The 24,411-nt window shown below is 45.4% G+C and overlaps 1 protein-coding gene across 6 annotated transcripts in view; it reads left to right on the top strand.

Moving 5' to 3' along the window:
* ahi1 (Abelson helper integration site 1) overlaps positions 1-24,411 on the top strand; it is a 328,929-nt gene that overhangs the window by 289,357 nt on the left and 15,161 nt on the right. For 5 of the 6 annotated variants that reach the window (XR_015079575.1, XM_085997549.1, XM_085997547.1 and 2 more), the window contains 3 exons: positions 13,440-13,602; positions 13,727-13,824; positions 23,407-23,486. Coding sequence is in view for 5 of the 6 variants with exons in the window: in XM_085997549.1 (XP_085853675.1) it covers positions 13,440-13,602; positions 13,727-13,824; positions 23,407-23,486 (341 nt within the window). In the remaining variant the exon portion in view is untranslated. Of the gene's footprint in view, positions 1-13,439; positions 13,603-13,726; positions 13,825-23,406; positions 23,487-24,411 lie in introns of those variants that run through there. The other variant, XM_085997550.1, reaches the window with a different exon arrangement.

The raw sequence follows: 24,411 nt of genomic DNA on the forward strand, positions 1-24,411 counted from the left end.
AACCATGTTGGTTTGTGAACTGAAATCTTTTCTAACATGCACCAACAGTAACCCCAAATTCACAAGACAAACTAGCTCAGCATCTGTCCTTCTTTCTGACTCAGGCGGGGGATTAATGGATTGAAGGGCGTGCTGCTTTAACTATTTTAAATATGCAGTTTTTTATTTTTAAGTTTCTCCGAAAGGGATAAAAGTATAATTGAATCAAAACCTTAGGACAGAGTTCTAATGAAAGGTGACGCTAAAACATTGCATCTTTTAGATAATGATCAGCCTGCTGTGCATTGCAAACATTTTCTGTTTTAAAACAAAAAGCCAGAAAATGCTATTGATAATAGCAGATAAGTATATAACATGTTCACATAACATTCTTTTGTCTATTATCACCATCAATAACCTCTAGTCTATTTTACACTTTTCAAAAAGGTCTTTTCTTTTACTGTAAATAAAAATCATTATACTTTTTTTTAAAGTGCATAAAATCATGGTTTGCAGGACCAGTCACAGGGCCATTAAATTTTGTGCTATCAAATGGACCTGACTGCCTGCGGTCTGGTAATTACAATCTATTATGGTTTTATTGATTATTAAAGTCATTCCTCACATTTTCCCTGTGAATGTTGACCAATACTGTCTGATCTCTTCCCAGTTACTGCACTGTAACAAAGGAACCTCCATCATTTGTACATAAACAAACTAACAGCTTTCAAAGTTACAGAACGTAGCTGGGTGCTAGAACTCACCCACAAATAAGCCAATGGTTTGTATTACCTATCCAAGTACAGGAAACTTTGTGCTATCCGGCACCGACGGGACCGAGCTGCTGCCGTTCCCTCCAAACTGCCGTACACTCCAGAGCTAATGCTGAAACATACGGAGATTTTCATCTCCGTATGAATCAACAAATCCTGTTGCTTAGCAACAGCCTCTAAACAGTCGGCAAGCGTCTCTAGCTGAAGCTGTTGCTTAGCTACAGACCTTGCACAGCTTGACTGTTCAAAAAAAGCAAAGAAAAGAAACGAAAAGAATAAAAAACGGCTCCTGATTTTTGCCGGTGGCTCCAGCTTGCCGGACGGTTCGCCTCTGGATAACTCAAAGTATCCTGTAGTAAAACCTAAAACACCATGGGGGAAAAATTCTGTATCGCCCCGTTTGCGGTGCCATTATCGGCCATGCGCAAAGTTTATCGCCTGGCGCTAATTATCGCCTCTGACAGCAAACTTGGCTTTTATCGCCCCTGGAGGTGATTGGAGCGCTAAATCAGGCGCTTCACACCTGTCTTAAGGCGCAAAGGCCGAGGAGCGAGGCGCTACCTCAGAGCGCTGGCGAAGCAAGGAAGGGCAAGTCAAAATAAACCTGCAAAGTGCTGCTCAGTATTCAAAACTCCTTCACACAGCGTTGAATCTCTCCAGAAGTCTCTCTTTCTTTCTCTCTCTCTCTCTCTCTCTCTCTCTCTCAGAATGCGTGGTGCAAAAATGTCACTAACAAAAAAAGGCAGGAAGCAGTCGCCTTTAAATAGCGCTCCCCCAGTCCCTTTCTGACAGCATAACGCTCCCCTCAACCTGTCGTTGCTAGCGGCAGGCGGTAAGGCAGGGGGCGCCACTCAATATCCGATCCGGGGCGTTGCGCGCTCAACTGATGTTACGATCTGCCGGCGCAGGAGATCGTGGCGGTAGTGTTTAGCGCTGCCACAAAATGTCTAGTTAATTTCGCGAGCGGCGCAAACATTGCCACGCCCGGGCACTAGTTGCTTTGCGCCCCAATTGGCGCCCTCTTAAGGCGCTAACGGGAGGCGCAAACAACTGAATTTTTCCCCCCATAATTTTTTTTTAATGTAAAACTCATCATGCCAAATAATGTCAGTTAATGGATTGATGTTACAGAGGACATCTTCCTTATCTCAAAAAAGCAGACGCAACGAGCCCTAAGAAAGTAATCCTTCACATAAGACAACTGGGCATGTCCCAGAAGATTCCCTTGCGAAAATTGAAAGTTTTTAAAAGCCACATTTTGCATCTTATTTGTTATATATAATACTTATGGGAACAAACACTAAATAAGCACACTTGTAACTGCGTGTCTCAGAATCCATTTCCTCATTTTAAATCTTTTCTGCCTCCATTTGTAAACAATGATAGGAGAAAGTAACTTCTAGTTGGTTCTAATAAACTCCAGTCTAGTCTTCCAACAGATCTGGCCACTGGCCACCTCCGATTTCAGTGAAAACAGATGTTTTGTCCTGTGGAAAGTGAGCACGCTGGCATATGGGTTGACTTGACATACTCATTGTTGGCATGTATGGTAAAACCTGGGCTAAGGAGTTACACAAAGCTGTCTTGCTGCACCATGACAGAACACTAAATCAAGCAGAGCAAGTTGACAATGTCAGTTTTTTCCCTCCGAGATAAGGCATCATCCTGTCGTGGAATGCTGCATTATGAAGCAGTCCTACCTGTTCTCCTGCATTTGTTGGGAGTCTCACATGTGAGCTAACAGTTGCCTGCCTTATCACCTGGGGATCACCGTGCCCTGTGTGTTTGAACTGTGCTACTAATTCTAGGCATTTCTCCTGCTGGAGAGTGGCATAAATCAAGAGAGCTATGCAGGTAGGGTCGTACCAATATAGTTTCAGTAAACGGTTTTCACTCCTGCTGTGAATTCTAGGATAATCCCACTCACAGTGTCAGTCAACATTCCAGTAAAAGAAAACAGTAGAAAATACCAGTAAACTCGCTGTGAAATGAGAAAACAAGAGAGAAAGACGGAGACAAAGCATAATAAAGAGGAAAAGAATATATTATCATTCAGCTTGCCCCTGCAGGTTTTGTGAGAAATATAGCTTGCCACTTATAATCCCGCAAATCATATTTGCTTTTGGAGTAAGTGTGCAGGTATGCAGCTCATGACTGAACTTATCCTAGATGTGACATATTCAGAAACCAGGCTGAGAACTGCTGAAACTCACTTAACTAAGACAAGTGAGCTGTAGGACAGACTGTCTAAAATGTTACACCTAAAATGTTATCCCATTTGTTCTCTCCACAGATGCTGACTAACCTATTGTGTGTTTCTATCATTTTCTGTTTTTGACCAAAGACTTGTTAGCTGATTGGGAAACATACATTCTGATAAATAAATCTTTATTTTGTGGCTTTTATAATAGTATGTTGCAAGTATCACCTCTCATAATACTAACCTTTTCAGGCATTGTATGACTTCAAGATACACAAAGATACTTTAATTGATCTGATATTTTTGGTCTGTCAGTTTTACAATGCTGGAAATCTGAAGTTGCCTTTTTCCACTTTTGAAATTGTTTTATTACAGTGTTGTCCAATAGAAATTGATCACCCCCAAAGTACCACTCCCTGCTTCTACCCTCTTCCCTTTCCCTTCCTTTTGCCCTCTTCTTTCTGCCCTCACATTGCTCCTACTTGAATGTTGCTGCTACTTGAAGTTATTTCAGCTGTAGGCGGGGATTCCTGGTTCTCGCAGGAATTCCCACCTACCACTTCCAATAGCAGCAGGAGCGGCGCTGAGGGGAGAGAGGTGCAATCTGTGCTGAATTATTGCAAACTTTGACATGTGGGCTGGGGCCCCAAAATGCTGTCAGCATGAAACACAGGCCTAGAAATTCGGTCCCGTAACACCCATTGTTAGGGTGCTACGGGTGCCGAATTGGGACCAAAATGAGTTCTGCACAGCACGCGCACACTTCTGGTGCGGGCCCGCCGGACGCCATCTTGATGAGGGTAGTAGGGCGATCTTTAGAAGCGTGCACTAGAAATATGGTAAGTAGGCAGATCGTGACATCCACACTGATTTGATGCCAGGGCTGCCATTTTCGTTGACATTGCCAGAGCTAATGCTCTCTCCTAACCTCGCACAGCTGAACATGCATTCAGCAGCAGGAAGGGCCCCACAACCCACCAGCATTATTTAAAGGGATTATCAACAACTTTCAGGTAATTTGTTTTTTGATTTCTACTGGCTCCGTGTAAGTTTGTGGAACTGTTTGGAGCTTTCTAGAGTTATTTAAAGTTGGCAAGGTGACAGGGAGTGGTGCTGCAAGTGGAGAAGGCCTTGTTTCTGACTTCAAAGGTCTTGGTCAGACCACTTGCTCCCAGTCACGGGTGCTCTAGTTGTTATCCCCCTTGGCCTGTAACAGATGGAGCAGAGGCAGCGAAGAAGACAGGCTGCTCAGAGGGAGGAGGGGGAAAAGGGCTCTCAGCAGGAGGCCTTACCCACCTAGGGTCTTCCGAGAGCAATTCTCTTACCTCAACCTTAGCCAGTAGCAGTGTATGAGGCTTCTGCAAGTTACGAAGGAGGTGCTCACAGAACTCTGCCACCTCTTGCAACCAGACCTGCAGCCTCTCTCCAGGGAAAGGTCAACGGTGCCAGTGGCTGTGAAGGTGACCGTGGCCCTGAATATCCTTGTGTTGGGATCCTTCCAGGCTGGAGCAGGTGACAGCTCCCAGCTCGCCGTCCACTGCTGCATAAGAGAGGTGACAAAAGCTCTTTATGCCAGGAGAGGGGACTTCATCGTCTTCTCTCTGACCAGAGAGAAGCAGGCAGAGCGTGCACGTGGCTTTGCCAGGATAGCAGACTTCCCCATGGTGCAGGGCGCCATCGACTGCATGCACGTGGCTTTGCGGGTACCGTATATAAATGGTGAGATGTACCGCAACCGCAAAGGGTACCACTCGCTGAATGTGCAGTTATTGTGCGACCATGCTCAGCACGTCATGATGGTGAATGCCCAGTATCCTGGCAGCAGTCATGATGCTTTTATTCTGCGCCAGTCCGCTGTTCCTTCAAATCTTTGAGCCACCAAGACAAACCAGAGGATGGCTACTGAACAACAAGGGTTATCCCTTAAATAAAAACAGAAAATGTTGAAAATACTCAACAGGTCAGGCAGCATCTGTGGAGAGAGAAACAGTTAACGTTTCAGGTTGATGACCTTTCGCCAGTTCTGATGAAAGGTCATCGACCTGAAACGTTAACTCTGTTTCTCTCTCCACAGATGCTGCCTGATCTGTTGAGTATTTGCAGCATTTTCTGTTTTTATTTCAGATTTCCAGCACCCGCAGTATTTTGCTTTTGTATCTTGACCACCTGGCTCCGCAACCCAACCACACATCAGCAGCATGCTTACAACGAGAGCCATGCTGCCACACGAAACATCATAGAGCAGACCATTGGCGTCCTTAAACAACGCTTCCGCTGCCTGGACCGCTCTGGAGGAGCCTTCCTGTACTCACCGGAGCGTGTCCCCTGGTTCATTCAACCTGGCATCATGAGAGCACAGCCCTTGCCACCAGAGATATGGCCACCAGCTCAGAAGGAGGAGAAAGCGGAAGGAAGGAGGCAACTTAGACAGCCCCTTTCTGGCCGGATATCTGAGATCGAATCATCTGGCTGCAGTTTGATTGAATGCAACCCTTTCTCCCCATTCAACATTAGTCCCACACCTTACCTTTCCTCTGTTACTGACCATCACAGCATCATCTTGGCCACAATGCTGAAATAAAAGCCACCACAAAGCAAACTTTCCAATCAAACTTTATCCATATACCCATCCAATATTGCATCAAAAATGTAACTAATCACCCTTGTGCATTCCCTTAGTGACTGTCTTGCATGTGGCTTTGCCTATCCTAGTGCTCCTACGCAGTGGCTACAGCATGGCTAGTGGAAGGCTGCTGACTTTTAGTGGGGGAGACTCCAGATGGCCTCGCAGGAGACCTCAAGGGCTGGCTGGCTGAAAGGCAACAGCAAGGGCACTGGCGGAGTGGCAGTGGTGGGAGGACGAATGCTGTCATCTTGAGAGAGGACAGCAGGGTCGTCCTCCACGGATCCATTGTCACTCCCCAGGGGCAGCGCCTCAGCAATCCTAGTAATCTGCTGGAGTACAGACTGCTGGACTGCTGTGACACCCTGCAAGCCCCTTTCCACACTGCTAAACCTAGCCATGATGGCAGCAGTCTGTGCTTGCATGACTTCAGTCTGAGCTTCCATTGCAGCAGACATTGGGTGACTTGTGCTTGTGCTGCGATGGAAGCTGAGACTTTGGCCAGCAGACGCTGCATGATGGTAGGGTCCACAAGTGCGTTAATGGATCTGCCCAACCCTTCCACGCTGGAAAGTATGGGCTCCAAGCTATGCCCAAAGCCCTGTGCAAGGCTGGAGCTGGACTCCTCCATGCCACGTGACATTGCATTCAGGCTTTCTGGCAGACTTGCCAATGCACCAAGCATTTCAATGTGCATGCCCATCAGCATTCTTCTGTAGGCCGCCTTATTGAGGTCTTTAGCTGAGTCCTGTGGAGCAGAACTCGTGGGCGACCTCGCCCTCCGGAGAGTTGGCACCTGAGCTACCTTTTCCCCTGCCTTGGCTGCAGGCCACTCGTGCCCGGTGTCTCACCACATGCAGGCCCTGCGTCTAATCTATCGTTTAGAGTACATGGAATGTCAGTATCTGAGCTGGTGGCTGGGAGCATGAAATCGAGTGACGGCGTTTCTTCTTCTGCTTCTGGACTCTCCTCTCCCTCTTCTTCGACCACTCGCTGGGCAGGCTGCAATTCTTAGGTGTCTGAAATGAGAAAGGGACAAGGGTAGGGTTGTGATGAGAGGAAGGGGAAAGCAATAGCTGCATGTTACACCATGTGCAGATTGTAAATCAGAAGAGATTGTGGGATGAGGGGGTAGTAGGATGCGAGAAGGAGGATAATGTATGAGGATACCAGCATCTTGAATTCCTTCAGCCCCGCCGCTAGCCAAGGGCTCAGCAATGCCCCTGCCAAGAATGACCAGCACCATCTCCTCCAAGGGGGTGAGTTGATGCAGGCAAGCATGTCCCCCGCTGGTCAAACACTGCTGCCTGCAGTTATGCACCACCGTTTCCTGCAAGAGAAAGGGAAGTATTTCAGTGACTGTGGTATAATGTGTTTAGGTGATCTTCAAGCTGTGAGATGTGGGTGTGAGTCTTGCAGCAGTGATAAGTGTGTGCGGGTGAGGTCAAGCTAAGAATGTGAGGTACGAATTGTGTTTGGTAGAGATTGTGTTTGATAGGGATTCTATTGTAAGGGGAATAGATGGGCGTTTCTGTGGCCGCAAACGAGACTCCAGGATGGTATGTTGCCTCCCTGGTGCAAGGGTCAAGGATGTCTCAGAGCGGCTGCAGGGCATTCTGGAGGGGGAGGGTGAACAGCCAGCTGTCGTGGCGCATATAGGTATCAACGATACAGGTAAAAGACGGGATGAGGTCCTAAAAGCTGAATATAGGGAGTTAGGAGGTAAATTTTAAAAATAGAGCCTCAAAGGGAGTAATCTCAGGATTGCTACCAGTGCCACGTGCTAGTCAGAGTAGAAATAGAAGAATATTTCAGATGAATACGTGGCTAGAGGAATGGTGCAAGGGGGAGGGATTCAAATTCCTGGGACATTGTAACCGGGTCTGGGGGAGGTGGGACCAGTACAAACTGGACGGTTTGCACCTGGGCAGGACCAGGACCGATGTTCTAGGGGGAGTGTTTGCTAGTGCTCTTGGGGAGGGTTTAAACTAAAATGGCAGGGGGTTGGGAACTTGTGCAGGGAGACAGAGGAAAGGGAAGCAAGGATAGAAGCAAAAGACAGGAAGGAGAAAAGCAAAAGTGGAAGGCAGATAAATCAAGTGTGTAAATCAAACAGGGCCACAGTAAATAATAATTCTAAAAGGACGGAGTGTTAAAAAAAACAAGCTTGAAGGCTTTGTGTCTTAATGCGAGGAACATTCATAATAAGGTGGATGAATTAGCTGCGCAAATAGATTTAAATGGATATGATATAATTGGGATTATGGAGACATGGCTCCAGGGTGACCAAGGCTGGGAATTCAACATCCAGGGTTATTCAATATTCAGGAAGGACAGGCAAAAAGGAAAAGCAGGTGGGGTAGCATTGCTGGTTAAAGAGGAGATTAACACAATAGTAATGAAGGATATTAGCTCTGATGATGTGGAATCTGTATGGGTAGAGCTGAGAAATACCAAGGGGCAGAAAACTTTAGTGGGAGTTGTATACAGACCCCCAAACAGTAATGCTGAGGTTGGGGATGGCATTAAACGGAAAATTAGAGACGCGTGCAATAAGGGCATAGCAGTTATCATGGGTAACTTTAATCTACATATAGATTGGGCTAACCAAATTAGTAACAATACTGTGGAGGAGGAATTCCTAAAGTGTATACCGGATGGTTTCCTGGACCAATATGTCGAGGAACCAACTAGAGATCAGGCCATCTTAGACTGGGTATTATGTAATGAGAAAGGATTGATTAGCAATCTTGTTGTGCGAGGCCCCTTGGGGAGGAGCGATCATAATATGATAGAATTCTTCATTAAGATGCAGAGTGAAGTAGTTGACTCAGAGACTAGAGTCCTGAATTTAAATAAAGGAAACTACGATGGTATGAGGCGCGAGTTGGCTAGGATGGATTGGGGAACGTTACTTAAAGGGTTGACGGTGGATAGGCAATGGCAAAAATTTAAAGATCGCATGGATGAACTACACAATTTCTTCATCCCTGTCTGGCATAAAAATAAAACAAAAAAGGTGGCGCAACCGTGACTAACGAGGGAAATTAGGGATAGCATAAGATCCAAGGAGAGGACATATAAATTGGCCAGAAAAAGCAGTAAACCTGAGGATTGGGAGCAGTTTAGGATTCAGCAAAGGAGGACAAAGGGATTAATTAAGAGGGGGAAAATAGAGTATGAGAGTAAGCTTTCAGGGAACATAAAACTGACTGTAAAAGCTTCTATAGATATATGAAGAGAAAAAGATTGTTGAAGCCAAGCATAGGTCCATTTCTCGAGTCAGAGTCAGTACAAAGAAGGTTCACTCGATTAATCCCGGGGATGAGGGGATGGACATATGAGGAGAGGTTGAGTAGATTGGGACTCTACTCATTGGAGTTCAGAAGAATGAGAGGCGATCTTATTGAAACATATAAGATTATGAAGGGGTTGGATCGGGTGGATGCAGGGAGGATGTTCCAGATGATGGGTGAAACTAGAACTAGGGGGCATAGCCTTAGAATAAGGGGCTGCTCTTTCAAAACTGAGATGAGGAGGAACTACTTCACTCAGAGGGTGGTAGGTCCATGGAATATGCTGCCCCAAAAAGCTGTCGAAGCTACATCATTACATAAATTTAAAACAGAAATAGACAGTTTCCTAGTAGAAAAGGGAATTAAGGGTTACGGGGAGCGGGCAGGAATTTGGACATGAGTCTAGGTTCGGATAGGTCATGGCCCTGTGGGTAGCGGAGCGGGCCCAGGGGCCGTGTAGCCTGATCCTGCTCCTGTTTTTCGTGTGTCTAATGCTGTTAGATTCAGGAGATAGTCCTGTCATAGTGGATTGGCGGTTAGGATCAGATCAGCCATGATCTTATTGAATGGCGGAGCAGGCTCGAGGGGCCAATTGGCCTACTCCTGCTCCTATTTCTTATGTTCTTATGTAATCAGGGGAATTTATAATGGGGAACAAAGAAATGGCTGACCAATTAAATACATACTTTGGTTCTGTCTTCACAAAGGAGGACACAAATAACCTCCCAGAGATGTCGGGGAACATAGGGGCTAATGAAAGGGAGGAACTGAATGAAATCAGTATTTGTAGGGAAATGGTGTTAGGAAAATTGACGGGATTGAAGGCCGATAAATCCCCAGGGCCTGATAATCTACATCCTAGGGTACTTGAGGAAGTGGCCCGAGAAATATTAGCTGGTCATCTTCCAAAATTCTATAGACTCTGGCACAGTTCCCATGGATTGGAGGGTAGCTAATGTAACCCCACTATTTAAAAAATGTGGTAGAGAGAAAACGGGGAATTATAGACCGGTAAGCTTGACATCGGTAGTGGGGAAAATGCTGGAGTCCATTATAAAAAAATGTAATAGCAGAGCACTTGGGAAACAGTGACAGGATCGGACAAAGTCAACATGGATTTACAAAAGGTAAATCATGGTTGACTAATCTACTGGAATTTTTTGAGGATGTAACTGGTAGAATAGAAAAGGGAGAACCAGTGGAAATGGTGTATTTGGACTTTCAGAAGGCTTTCGATGAGGTCCCGCAAAAGAGATTAGCGTGTAAAGTTAAAGCACATGGGATTGGGGGTAAGGTACTGACTTGGATAGAGAACTGGTTGGCAGACAGGAAGCAAAGAGTTGGAATAAACGAGTCTTTTTCCGAGTGGCAGGCAGTGACTAGTGGGGTACCGCTGGGATCGGTGCTAGGACCCCAGCTATTCACAATATATATTAATGACCTAGACGAGGGAACTAGATATAATATCTCCAAGTTTGCAGATGACACAAAGCTGGGTGGGCGTGTGTGCTGTGAGGAGGATGCCGAGAAACTCCAGTATGATTTGGACAGGTTGGGTGATTGGGCAGATGCAGTATAATGTGGATAAATGCGAGGTTATCTACTTTGGTGGCAAAAACAGGAAGGCAGATTATTATCTGAACGGCAATAGATTGGGAGAAGGGGAAGTGCAACGAGACCTGGGTGTCCTTGTGCACCAGTCGCTGAAGGTAAGCATGCAGGTGCAGCAGGCGGTTAAGAAAGCAAATGGTATGTTGGCCTTCATAGCGAGAGGATTCGAGTACAGGAGCAAGGATGTCTTGCTGCAGTTGTACAGGGCCTTGGTGAGACCACACCTTGAGTATTGTGTGCAGTTTTGGTCACCTTATCTGAGGAAGGATGTTCTTGCCATGGAGGGAGTGCAGCGAAGATTCACCAGACTGATACCTGAGATGGCAGGAATGACGTATGAGGAGAGATTGGGTCGATTGGGCTTATATTCGCTGGAGTTTAGAAGAATGAGAGGGGATCTCATTGAAACTTATAAAATTCTAACAGGACTAAACAGACTAGATGCAGGAAGGATGTTCCCGATGGCGGGGGAGTCCAATACCAGGGGTCACAGTCTAAAGATAAGGGGTAAGCCATTTCGGACAGAGATGAGGAGGAATTTCTTCACCCAGAGAGTGGTGAACCTGTGGAATTCTCTGCCACAAAAGGCAGTTGAGGCCAATTCATTAAATATATTCAAGAAGGAGTTAGATATATTTCTTAAGGCTAAAGGGATCAAGGGATATGGGGAGAAAGCAGGGACAGGGTACTTAATTTGGATGATCAGCCATGATCTCATTAAATGGCAGAGCAGGCTCGAGGGGCCGAATGGCCTACTCCTGCTCCTATCTTCTATGTTTCTATTGTTGGTAGGTGAGTGATGGTGTGTGGTGCATTGAGCAGTATGTGAGGCTAGTGGTGCAGATGGTAGGATATGGCATTTGAAGATGAATTCACTGACTTTGACCATGCGTGTGAGGTCATAAAACCTCTTCTTGCACTGAGTCCAGGTCCTCTTAGCTATACTGTTGGCATGGACCACATTGACTATCTGCTCCCACTGCACTCTTGTCTGTTACCTGGAGGGCCTCCGGGCTCCCTGTGGAAGAGGACCTCTCTCCTGGAGTTGACCTCCTGGACCAATGCCTCCAGTGCTGCATCAGAGAATCTCGGAGCTCTTTCTCTAGCCTGTTGAGCCATTACTTAATCTTGTTTTTCTTAAAGCAGCCTCCACAAGGACTTCCACCACCTATTGCAGGCAGAAGGCGCCTCCCCTTTAAGAGATGCAGACTGCCTTTGAGTTGTGCAGGCTAGCTTTAATTGGAGCTAGCCTCTCATGAACTTGGCCCCCTGCCACTCAACAGCGCTCGGCTGAACGCTACAATCATGCAAAGTAACAGGCAGCACGAATTTTACGTGCTACCTGCAGCCCTCCGAATGGGTGCGGATTGCTATCCCATTGCGACCCTTGCACCCATTTTCGGGGTCTACCGAATTTCTTCTTTACTTTTGACATGTATATTTTTACTATAATTGCCACCTCGACGAACCAAAACAAGAAACACAAAAGTACTTTCATAGACTAGATATTTGTGATGCTTTTAACCAAGTGTACCAAAATAAACTTTCCTATTTAGCTCCTGTTTAGTTACCAGAAGTATTGTATGTGGTTAAGGTACCTTGTATTGGGAAAGGGGAATTCCACTCAACCATAGTTATTTACATACTATACCTTTTGAAAGTAAAAAAAAATGACTGCATTTGTCTTCAAATATCCTGTGCCATTGAGTAATGATAGAGAGATCTGCACTTAGAATTGCTCGTGTGGTAAGTTCACAATTTCAGCTTCGCTGTCGGAAGAGGCATGGGTTGGAAGTTAGGCCCTCTCCCACAAAGATGGTCCTCTTTCCTGCACAGCTCATAGCAGCCAGCTCAAGTACAGCATTGGCACAGACATGAGAGTGACCACTCAGCACCCTGCCCTCTTAGCCTGGCTTGGAGAGAACCTAAAAAGAAAATGACTAAACCTTGTGGGTGGGGGAGGGGGTGGGAGAAGAACTTTATTTAAGAAAATAAGGAAAATTGAAGTGAGAATTTTTTTAAATATTGTATATTGAATTCAGAAGTGCCTCCTATTTCCAGGCTATTTGGTATTGTGCTGATTTTTGTATTGCTGACACTTTCAATATGACAGTGTTTCCTCACATTGATCATTTAATGTACAGCTGTCACGTAACTCTTCTTTGCAAGATATTAATAGCAATAAAAAATCCCACTCAGACTTTCCAAAATGTATCAGTTTGTGATTGGGAATTAACCTTTTGAGTACTGAATGCTTTTGCAGCTTTCAGTGTACACTTTTTTAAACCATGTAGCAGCTGCAAAAACAATTATACTTACAAATAGTAGAATTGGATGAATCTATAGAATCACAGAACTTAGTGCATGACGTTCTCTGAAAAAGCTAAATAAAGATGGTTTTATAAAATTTTTGCAACTATAATCTTCAACGGGTTAACTGCTTATATTTTGGTCAAAGCTGTTTGATCAGTAACAGTGGAAAATGACGACATCTGTTCTAACATATTACAACAGTTTTTTTTTCTCTACAGTTTTTTTTAATTTGATAGTATGGTTTGTCATTTAAAATATCTGTGGCATTATGTAAAAACATTCAGTAGTGAAATGCAGGTTGGTTTTAGGCTTAGAGTTCTGGTGTTAAAATTCTCAGAACATGTGCAGGTGAAGTTGCAATCATTGTTTAATAAGATCATTAATACAACAGCAGCTGTTGTAAACTAATCTTAGTAGTGTGGAATGTTTTCACCATCTCTTGAATCCCACAGTCCTTTTATCTCACAGCTCTTGCTACGTTCCCACCACCTCTGATCCCATCAACAAAACCCTTAGACAGCCTCAAGTCTTACCATACTGCAGCTTTGGTTTCAGCTGCCCTGCTGCAGGAGGAAGTAAGTCTTAGGGGTTTCTCTCTGTGGCATAGTTGTGATAAAACTGTGGCGGTCTTATCTCTCCCTTAGGTCGTAGCTCTTTATGACTACACAGCGCATCGATCAGATGAGCTAACCATCCAGCGTTATGACATTATCCAAGTGCTGTACAAAGATAATGCGAACTGGTGGTTTGGTCGCCTAGCCAATGGAAAGCAGGGCTATTTTCCAGCAAATTATGTGGCTAATGAAAGTAAGTTGGCTTTCACCCTTCCTCCTTTATTAATATGTCTGTAACAGATAACATAAGATTTTTTTCCTACTCACTTTTAAAAAGAGGAACTTCATTATCATGTAAATATGTGCCATTTTAACAGGAATACATGATGAAATACAGCCACATCAACGGGACAACAATCCTGTCTTAGCATATGAAGATGGAGAGGCAGAAGTGAAATCCCCAACCCCAACCAAGGTAGAAACAGTTTTTGAAATACAGCGATTTAAAAAGAGGAAAAGCAAAATACTGTCTGAAATAAAAACAGAAAATGCTGGAAATACTCAGCAGGTCAGGTAGCATCTGTGGAGAGAGAAACAGAGTTAACGTTTCAGGTCGACGATCTTTCATCAGAACTGGAAAAAGAGTGTAACAGGTTTTAAGCAAGTACAGAGGCAGGGAAAGGGGTGAGGGGAGGAAAGAACAAAAGGGAAGACCTATGATAGGGTGGAAGGAAGGAGAGATTGGTAAAAGGGGATGGTACAGGAAACTTTGGTTTATCTGGAGGTTAACTGTCCGGAATGCTCGAGCCACCGGCAAAATTCAGGAGTCGGTTCAGTAAGTTTTTTTTCTTTTCGTTGCTTTTTTTTCACTAGTCAGGCTCTGCAAGGTCTAGCTAAAGCTGTTGCTTAGCTACAGAGATGCTTGCAAGCTACGGCCGACTGTTTAGAAGCTGTTGCTAAGCAACAGGGTTTGTTGCTAGATACGGAGCTCAAAAGCTTCCGTATGTTTTAACATTAGCGCTGGTTTGTCCGGCAGTTTTGATGGGACGGCAACAGCTCGGTCCCGTCTGTGCCGGATATCACAAAGTTTCCTGTAATGGGACAAGTAGAGAAACAAAAGATGGGTCGAGAGGAGGTGTAAATGGCAATAGTAGAATCATTACCAGCAGCTGCTGTCCGAAAAAATGAGAACAGTGGTTATGATCTGAAATTGTTTAACTCAATGTTGAATCTGGAAGGCTGTATGGTGCCTAATCGAAAGATGAGATGCTGTTCCTCAAGCTTCCGTTGAGCTTCATTAGAACAGTGTAGGAGGTCGAGGTCAGAGTGGAAGTGGGGTGGAGAATTAAATTGACAGGTGACCAGAAGCTCAGGGTCATGCTTGCGGACTGAACGGAGGTGTTCTGCAAAGCAATCACCCAATCTGTTTGATCTCCCCAATGTAGAGAAGACTGCATCATGAGCAGCGAATACAGTATACCAAATTGAAAGAAGTACAAGTAAATCGCTGTTTCACCTGGAAGGAGTGTTTGGGCCCAGGACGATGGGAAGGGAGGAGGTCAAAGGGCAGGTGTTGCATCTCCTGTGCTTGCACGGGACGGTGCCATGGGAAGGGGAGGGGATGTTAAGGGTGATTGAAGAGTGGACCAGGGTGTCGCGGAGGAAACAGTCCTTTCGGAATGCTGAAAGGGGAAGGGAGTGGAAGATGTGTTTGGTGGTGGCATCACGCTGGAGATGTCAGAAATGGCGGAAGATGATCCGTTGAATTTTTTTCAATAATTTATACATTTAAAAACTTGTACAATAAGGTAAGTTTATTTTTAGCCTCTTTAAAACATGCAAATTTATTTTTCAAAAAATTAAAATTTTGTTTTAAATATTTAATTAAATGCCATTTTAATTAATTTTAAATAGGTGTTTTTTTTTTAATTTGAAGTGTATAGGTATTTTTTGGGGTATTCCCATTCATACTTACGGGGTTTCCATGCATACGGAATTCCCATAAGCATGAATGGGGATTCCCTTCTGTCATTCGTTGGGCCAGCCCACATGATTCCAGGGGCGCTTGCGAACCGCATGCACCCCTGGGATACGTGGGCCTCTACGCATGTCTATGCATAGAGGCCCAGCAGCGCGAGTCTCTGTGGATCCCGAGGCAGAAGGTTAGGTCGTAGACTTTTTGCCGGTCAGAGGCATCTGCCCATGAGCAGCCTCTGACCACAAATTCAGGCCCATTGTTTTTTAATTGTTTCCTCCATTTCTAAAGTCTTCCTATATCATTCCCTGATCAAGAACACAGGTGGACAACTGAGCTCAAGTTTCTGCCAAAGTCGTTGAGGAAGTCAGTAGAAAATTTTTGGCAAGTAAAATCAAGGAAAACCCAAAGATGTTTTATAACTATATTAAGAGTAAGAGGATAACTAAAGAAAGGGTAGGACCTATTCGAGATCATGAGAGTAATCTGTGTGTGGAGGCGGGAGACGTCGGTAGGGTTCTTAATGAATACTTTGCGTCAGTTTTCACTAAGGAGAGGGGCGAAGCAGACATTGCTATCGGGGGAGGAGTGTGAAATATTAGATGAAATAAACATAGTGAGAGAGGAAGTATTAAGGGGTTTAGCAGCTTTAAAAGTGGATAAATACCCAGGCCCGGATGAAATATATCCCAGGCTGTTAAGCAAAGCAAAAGAGGAAATAGCAGAGGCCCTGACCATCATTTTTCAATCCTCGCTGGCTTCAGGTGTGGTGCTGGAGGACTGCTAATGTGATACCCTTGTTAAAAAAGGGAGAAAAGGATAGACCAAGTAATTACAGGCCAGTCAGCCTCGGTGGTGGGAAAATTATTGGAAAGAATTCTGAAGAACAGGATAAATCTTCATTTAGAAAGACACGGATTAATCAAGGATAGTCAGCACGGATTTGTTAAGGGAAGGCCGAGTCTGACAAATTTGATTTAATTTTTTGAGGAGGTAACAAGGAGAGTAGATGAGGGTAGTGCATTTGATGTAGTGTATATAGATTTTAGCAAGGCTTTTGATAAGGTTCCACATGGCAGACTGGTCACGAAGTTAAAAGCCTATGGGATCCAGGGCAAAGTGTCAAGTTGGATTCAAAACTGGCTCGGAGACAGGAAGCAGAGAGTAATGGTTGATGGGTGTTTTTGTGACTGGAAGGCTGTTTCCAGCGGGGTTCCGCAGGGCTCAGTACTAGGTCCCTTGCTTTTTGTGGTATATATCAATGATCTAGACTTGAATATAGGGGGTATGATTAAGAAGTTTGCAGATGATACTAAAATCGGCTGTGTGGTTGATACTGAAGAAGGAAGCTGTAGACTGCAGGAAGATATCAATAAATTGGTCAGGTGGGCAGAACAGTGGCAAATGGAATTCAATCCAGAGAAGTGTGAGGTAATGCATTTGGGGAGGGCTAACAAGGAAAGGGAATACACATTAAATGGTAGGACACTGAGTAGTGTAGAGGAACAAAGGGACCTTGGAGTGCATGTCCACAGATCCCTGAAGGTAGCAGGCCAGGTAGATAAGGTGGTTAAGAAGGCATACTGAATGCTTGCCTTTATTAGCCGTGGCATAGAATACACGAGCAGGGGGTTATGCTTCAACTGTATAAAACACTAGTTAGGCCTCAGCTAGAGTACTGCGTGCAGTTCTGGTCATCACATTACAGGAAAGATGTGATTGCACTAGAGAGGGTACAGAGGAGATTTACAAGGATGTTGCTGGGAGTAGAGAATCTTAGCTATGAGGAAAGACTGGATAGGCTGGGTCTGTTTTCCTTGGAACAGAGGAGGCTATGGGGAGACCTTATTGAGGTGTATAAAATTATGAGGGGCCCAGATAAAGTGGATAGAAAGGACCTGTTTCCCTTAGCAGAGGGGTCAAAAACCAGGGGGCACAGATTTAAAGTAATTGGTGGAAGGTTTAGATTTGAGGGGAAATTTCTTCACCCAGAGGGTTGTGGGGATCTGGAACTCACTGCCTGAAAGGGTGGTAGAGGCAGGAACCCTAACCACATTTAAAAAATACTTGGATGTGCTCTTGGGATGCTGTAACCTGTAGGGCTACGGACCAAGAGCTGGGAAGTGGGATTAGGCTGGATAGCTCTTTGTTGGCTGGCGCGGACACATGGGCCAAAATGGCCTCCTTCCATGCTGTAACTTTCTATGATTCTATGAAAATGGGCTGGGTGATCTTGCCTTCCAAATGTTATCTCTCTCTTGTGAGAACCCACCTGGTCTCTGTTCAGTGTCTCCCATCATGTTACACCAATTACAGCTTTATTCAGGTACAGCCAATGGCCTTTGTATGATTCCATCACTTTGGCTTTGGTGATAGAATCTTAGCAGATCTTCACTGTGGATGAATGAGGTAGATCACATTTGGCCTGTCATCGTGTGCCAGCTCTTTGAAAGAGCTGTCCAATTTAATCCCACACCCCAGCTTTGTCCCCATAACTGTAAATTAGTCCTCTTCAAGTGCATGTCAAATTGTCTTTTGTAAGTTCCTATGGAATCTGCTTCCACCACCTTTTCAGGTAATGCGTTCCAGATCTTAACAATCTTCTGTATGAAGAAATTTCTCCTCTAGTTCTTTGGCCAATTATTTTAAATCTATGAGCTCTGGTTACCGACCCATTTACCAGAGGAAACAGTTTCTCCCTACTTGCTCTATCAAAACCCCTTATAATTTTGAATACCTCTAAAAGGTCTCCCCTTAACCTTCTCTGCTCTAAGGAAAACAATCCCAGCTTCTCCAATCGCTCCACATAACTGAAGTCCCTCATCCCTGGTATCATCCTGGTAAACTTCATCTGTACCCTCTCCAGGGCCTTAACATCCTTCCTAAAGTGTGATGCCCAGAGTTGTACATAATACTCCTGCTGAGGCCCAACCAGAGATTTGTAAATGTTTAGCATGACTTCTTTGTTTTTGTATTCAATGCCCCTATTTACAAAGACAAGTATCCCATATGCTTTCTTAACCACCTTCTCAACTTGCCCTGCCACCTTCAAAGATTCTCCTCAAAACAGTACCATTTATATTACGCTGCCTCTCCATGTTGTTCCTCCCAAAGTGCATCATTTAACATTTATCCACATTAAATTGCACCTACCATTTGTCTGCCCAATTCACCAGTCTGCCTATGTCCTCCTAAAGTGTGCTGCCATCATGCTCACCATTTAGTACTTTGCCAAGTTTTGTATCATCCGCAAACTTCAAAAGTGTACTCCCTATACCCAAGTCTAGGTCATTTGCATATAACAAGAAAAGCAATTGTCCTAATACTGACCCTTGGGGGATCCCACTACATACTTCAATCCAGTCAGAAGAACATCCGTTGATCACTGCCCTCTGCCTCCTATTTCTTAGCCAATTTCGTACCCAAGTTACCACCGTCCCTTTAATACCATGAGCTTCTATTTTCCAAAAAAGTCTGGTATGAGGTACTTCACCAAATGCCTTTTGAAAGTCCATATAATACAGCATCTACTGCACTAACTTAATCAACCCTCTCTGTTATTTCATCAAAGAACTCAAATCAAGTTAGTCAGACATGATTTGTCTTTAACGAATCTGTGATCTACCTCATTCATCCACGGTGAAGGTCTGCTAAACTTCAGACATCCAGGTTTCCTACAACTTGCTGACAAATAACTTTGAATGGCTTATTAACTACGAAATCTAATGGTAAAGAAGCTTAGTTAAGCTTCCAGATACCATTTGTTTGCCATGTACTGTACAGCTTACAGTGACTTTTTATGGTGCTCGTCAATTTTCTTCATCCTTCACTGTTATAGCACACAAGTCAGCATTGTCTTTTCAGTTCAGGCCATTTTTCCTTTGTGCCAAGTTGAGCTTAGCCTGCAAGACTTGCAAGGATTTTGTCCCTCGCTCGTCACCTATCTCAAATACTGGACTCATTCACATTGAACTCTTATGTTGATGTTCTATTCCTCTTCTCAATAGGCACTATTTGCCTTCATCTTAAGGCAGTCTTTTTCTGGGCTATTTATCCCATTTATTTTATAGGGTTGCCTCCAAAGACCAGCATCCTATCAGAGGCAGTGTTATTAAGGATAAGGTGATGCCTGTGCCATTGGAAGCATCAAGATTCACTTGAGGTGGAGTTTCTTAGGATATCTACAACCACTAAGTGCCATCAGTGGCACATAGATCACATTACCATTTTGGATTTGGCTGCAGGCAGCCTGGCCTGTAAAGCCTACCTGTGCAGGCCAGTAATGCACTTTCAGCATGGCACTATACAGATATTCTCCTGACACAAGGGAAGGCCCCACCAAGATTGGCAAAATGTGACTTGGCTTTAACTGTACATTTGCAGCAAACATTGTTATTTAACTCATCACACAGTATATAAAAAGAAAAACTTGCATTTATATAGCGCCTTTCACGATCTCAGGACGTCCCAAAGCACTTTACAGCCAATGAAATACTTTTGAAGTGTAGTCACCGTTGTAATGTAAGAAATGTGGCAGCCAGTTTTCACACAGCAAACTCCGACAAACAGTGAAGAGATAATGACCAGATCACCTGTTTTAATGATGTTAGTTGAGGGATAAATCTTGGCCAGGACACCGGGGAGAACTCCCCTGCTCTTCTTGGAAATAGGGCATGGGATCTTTTATTCCACCTGAGAGGGCAGATGGCGCCTCGGTTTAACATCTATAAATGGTACTGTTTTAACATCTGGATAGGCTGGGTCTGTTTTCCTTGGAACAGAGGAGGCTGAGGGGAGACCTTATTGAGGTGTATAAAATTATGAGGGGCATAGATAAAGTGGATAGAAAGGACCTATTTTCCTTAACAGAGGGGTCAAAAACCAGGAGGCAGAGATTTAAAGTAATTGGTGGAAGGTTTAGAGGGGATTTGAGGGGGAATTTCTTCACCCAGAGGGTTGTGGGGGTATGGAACTCACTGCCTTAAAGGGTGGTAGAGACAGAAACCCTCACCACATTTAAAAAGTACTTGGATGTGCACTTGAAGTGCTGTAACCTACAGGGCTACAGACCAAGAGCTGGGAAGTGGGATTAGGCTGGATAGCTCTTTGTCGGCTGGCGCGGACAGTGGACTGGAGAACAGCTAATGTAGTACCATTATTCAAGAAGGGTAGTAGGGATAAACCAGGGAATTACAGGCCAGTGAGCCTAACATCAGTGGTAGGGAAATTATTGGAAAAAATTCTGAGGGACAGAATTAGTCTCCACTTGGAGAGGCAAGGATTAATTAGGGATAGCCAGCATGGCTTTGTCAAGGGAAGATCATGTCTGACCAATTTGATTGAATTTTTCGAGGGGGTGACTAGGTGTGTGGATGAGGGTAGTGCAGTGGATGTGGTTTATATGGATTTCAGTAAAGCTTTTGATAAAGTCCCGCATAGGAGACTGGTCAGGAAGGTAAGAGCCCATGGGATCCAGGGTGCCTTGGCACATTGGATCCAAAACTGGCTTAGTGGCAGAAGGCAGAGGGTGATGGTGGAAGGTTGTTTTTGTGACTTGGAAGCCTGTGTTCAGTGGGGTACCGCAGGGATCGGTGCTGGGTCCCTTGCTGTTTGTGGTCTACATTAATGATTTGGATGTGAATGTAAAAGGTATGATCAGTAAGTTCGCAGATGACACGAAAATTGGTGGGGTGGTAAATAGCGAGGAGGGAAGCCTCAGGCTACAGGACGATATAGATGGGTTGGTCAGATGGGCAGAACAGTGGCAAATGGAATTTAACCCTGAAAAGTGTGAGGTGATGCATTTTGGATGGACTAACAAGACAAGGGAATACACAATGAATGGTAAGACCCTAGGAAAGACAGAGGATCAGAGGGACCTTGGTGTGCATGTACATAGATCCCTGAAGGCAGCAGAACAGGTGGATAAGGTGGTTAAAAAGGCATATGGGATACTTGCCTTCATTAGCCGAGGCATAGAATATAAGAGCAGGGAGGTTATGATGGAGCTGTACAAAACACTGGTAAGGCCACAGCTGGAGTACTGTGTGCAATTCTGGTTGCCACACTATAGGAAGGATGTGATTGCTTTGGAGAGGGTGCAGAGGAGATTTACCAGGATGTTACCTGGGCTGGAGCGCTTCAGCTATGAAGATAGACTGGACAGGCTGGGGTTGTTTTCCTTGGAGCAGAGAAGGCTGAGGGGGGACCTGATTGAGGTGTACAAAATTATGAGGGGCATAGATAGGGTAGATAGAAAGGAACTTTTCCCCTTAGTAGAGGGGTCAGTAACAAGGGGGCATAGAGTCAAGGTAAGGGGCAGGAGGTTTAGAGGGGATTTAAGGAAAAACTTTTTCACCCAGAGGGTGGTTGGAATCTGGAACTCACTGCCTGAAAGGGTGGTAGAGGCAGGAACCCTCACAACATTCAAGAAGCATTTGGATGAGCACTTGAAAGGCCATAGCATACAAGGCTACGGACTAAATGCTGGAAAATGGGATTAGATTAGACAGGGCTTGATGGCCGGCGCGGACGCGATGGGCCGAAGGGCCTCTTTCTGTGCTGTATAACTCTATGACTCTATGAGCCGAAATGGCTTCCTTCCGTGCTGTAAATTTCTATGATTCTATGAAATACTTTCAAATTAACATTCAGGTGTAGAGAGGATCTTGATGTGCTCCAGTTGACTGTAGCAGCAATCACAGGAGCTGGTACACACTATAAGCAAGTACTTGTTATACTTGAAAATGTCTTTTGGGGTCAGTTTTGGAAATGTTTTTACATCAAACACAGACTCATGAAAAACATACACTTAGATTTTAGGCTAATTTTCCAAAGCAAAATATTCTGCATTATTTACAAAAGAAATGCAGCGATGTACAGCCCCACACGCTACAGGTAGACTAGCCTTTATCCGGACTTCCGAAAACCGAAACCCTCTAAAAACCGAAGGTTTTTTCGTTCAGCGTAAGTCGTGCGTACGAACGAAAAAACCTTCGGTTTTTAGAGGGTTCCGGTTTCGGAAGTTCGGATAAAGGGTAAGTCGTGCGCACGACCCCCCGCCGGCCCCGACAACCGCCGATCCCCCCCGCGGACCCCGCCTGCCCCGACAACCGCCGACCCCCCCGCCGGCCCCGACAACCGCCGACCCCCCCGCGGACCCCGCCGGCCCCGACAACCGCCGACCCCGCCAGCCCGACCCCCCCGCCGGCCCCGACAACCGCCGATCCCCCCCGCGGACCCCGCCAGCCCCGACAACCGCCGACCCCCCCGCGGACCCCGCCGGCCCCGACAACCGCCGATCCCCCCCGCGGACCGCGCCAGCCCCGACAACCGCCGACCCCGCCAGCCCCGACAACCGCCGACCCCCCCCGCGGGCCCCGACAACCGCCGACCCCCCCGCGGACCCCGCCGGCCCCAACAACCGCCAGCCCCGACAACCGCCGACCCCCCCGCGGACCCCGCCGGCCCCGACCCCCGCCGACCCCGACTGACTTACGCTGAGCGTCAGCGTAAGTCGTGCGCACGACACCCCCCCCGACCCCCCCCCCCCCCCCCCCCCCCCCCGCGGACCCCCGCCGACCCACCTTCCGAAATCCGAAATTCTCCTTTATCCGAAACTCGGCTGGTCCCGAGGTTTTCGGACAAAGGATAGCCTACCTGTATTTACTTCTATTAAAATAAGCAACAGAAACAAAATAAATCTTACCATTTTTGATTTTGATACCGAAATCCTATTCCAGTCATTAAAGAGTTAATAAGAACTACACACAAACATTAGGATATGGCCCCAGGTGTATTTACCAGCTCTCCATACTATTTTGGTTTTACCTCAATATGTAAAGTGGTATCTCCTGTATCATGGGAATGGTAGGAGGCCTGTTTTTTTTTTCCTTTTTGTCTACAGATTGTAACCACACACGGGTAGATACATCAGGGCAGACAGGTTTAACATTTTCAAACAAGCTGCATACATTCCAAGTACAGGAAGCCTGTGGCTTTGCATATGTGCCGAGACAAAGCAGTGTGAGTCCCCCCTCCCCTTCATTTCTTACATCTTATGCTCCTTTTGTTCTCCTACAGATGTCAGCAGTCATCAGCAAGTCAGGGGCGCTCAAGTTGATCTCTGAGCATGACACAGATACAGAGTCACCTGTGAAACCGTAAGTAACACCATTTCAAATCAACACACATCAAATCTTAAGAGCTTTCAGTTTTACTAAGAAATATAGACAGTGTTTCCTTGAATTATTTCTAAATTGGAAGAGTGTTGTTCATAGCATATAAGCCATCTGGATGGTATTGTGGTAAGGGTCTGATATCAGAAAGGCTCAAGAATTCTTCTGTATCCAGGCAAGGATTTGTTAAATGAAAAACAAATCTTTACAGAAGTACAGAAAATGCTGGCAATGCTCAGTGGCTCAGTTAGTCAGTCTGGAGAGAATGGACAAGTTAACATTTCAGCTCTATCCCTTCATCAGTGCTTGAACTTTGACACCTGGCATTGGCAGCACTCCTGGCGATGCCTACAATCCGAAATATTCCATGGCAATGGGGTGGATACTGTCTGCAAGGAAGGGAAATTGGAAGGAAAATAATATTACTGAAGAAGGTTGCTAAGCCATTAGGGTTGAATTCCCATTCCCAACAGGGAGAGGCGTTAACAGACAGCACATATTGGGGGCACAAAGCCCATTTTCCATCGATAAAAATTATTGGATGGAAAATCATGGACTGCACATTTGTGATTTCCCAAAAAAGGCTTCCTGAGTGCACCACTGCTGTGGATTTCCTGCTGGGATGATAGAGGCCCAAACAGGCACATTTTTTTTACTTTCCTTTGTGGGGCTAATGGAGCAGGAATGCTCCTCTGAGCCCCACAAGAAAAATTTAGGCTGCCCCCCTCCACCCTCCTACAAGATCCTCCTACAAGATTCCCTTCCCCACACTTAATCAAGTGTTGGCCAGCAGCTGCTTCCCGCCCATTCCAGGGGTTGGGAGCGGGGGAGTGGTCCGGCACCATTTTAATAAGGGCTGGGCCTGATTTCTGCAGCAGCGGGTGAATTTCCAACTCATCTCACCACCCAC

Source organism: Somniosus microcephalus, chromosome 9, assembly GCF_052327205.1.
Source record: "Somniosus microcephalus isolate GS21.2 chromosome 9, FLI_Smic_1.0, whole genome shotgun sequence".
NCBI lineage: Eukaryota > Metazoa > Chordata > Chondrichthyes > Squaliformes > Somniosidae > Somniosus > Somniosus microcephalus.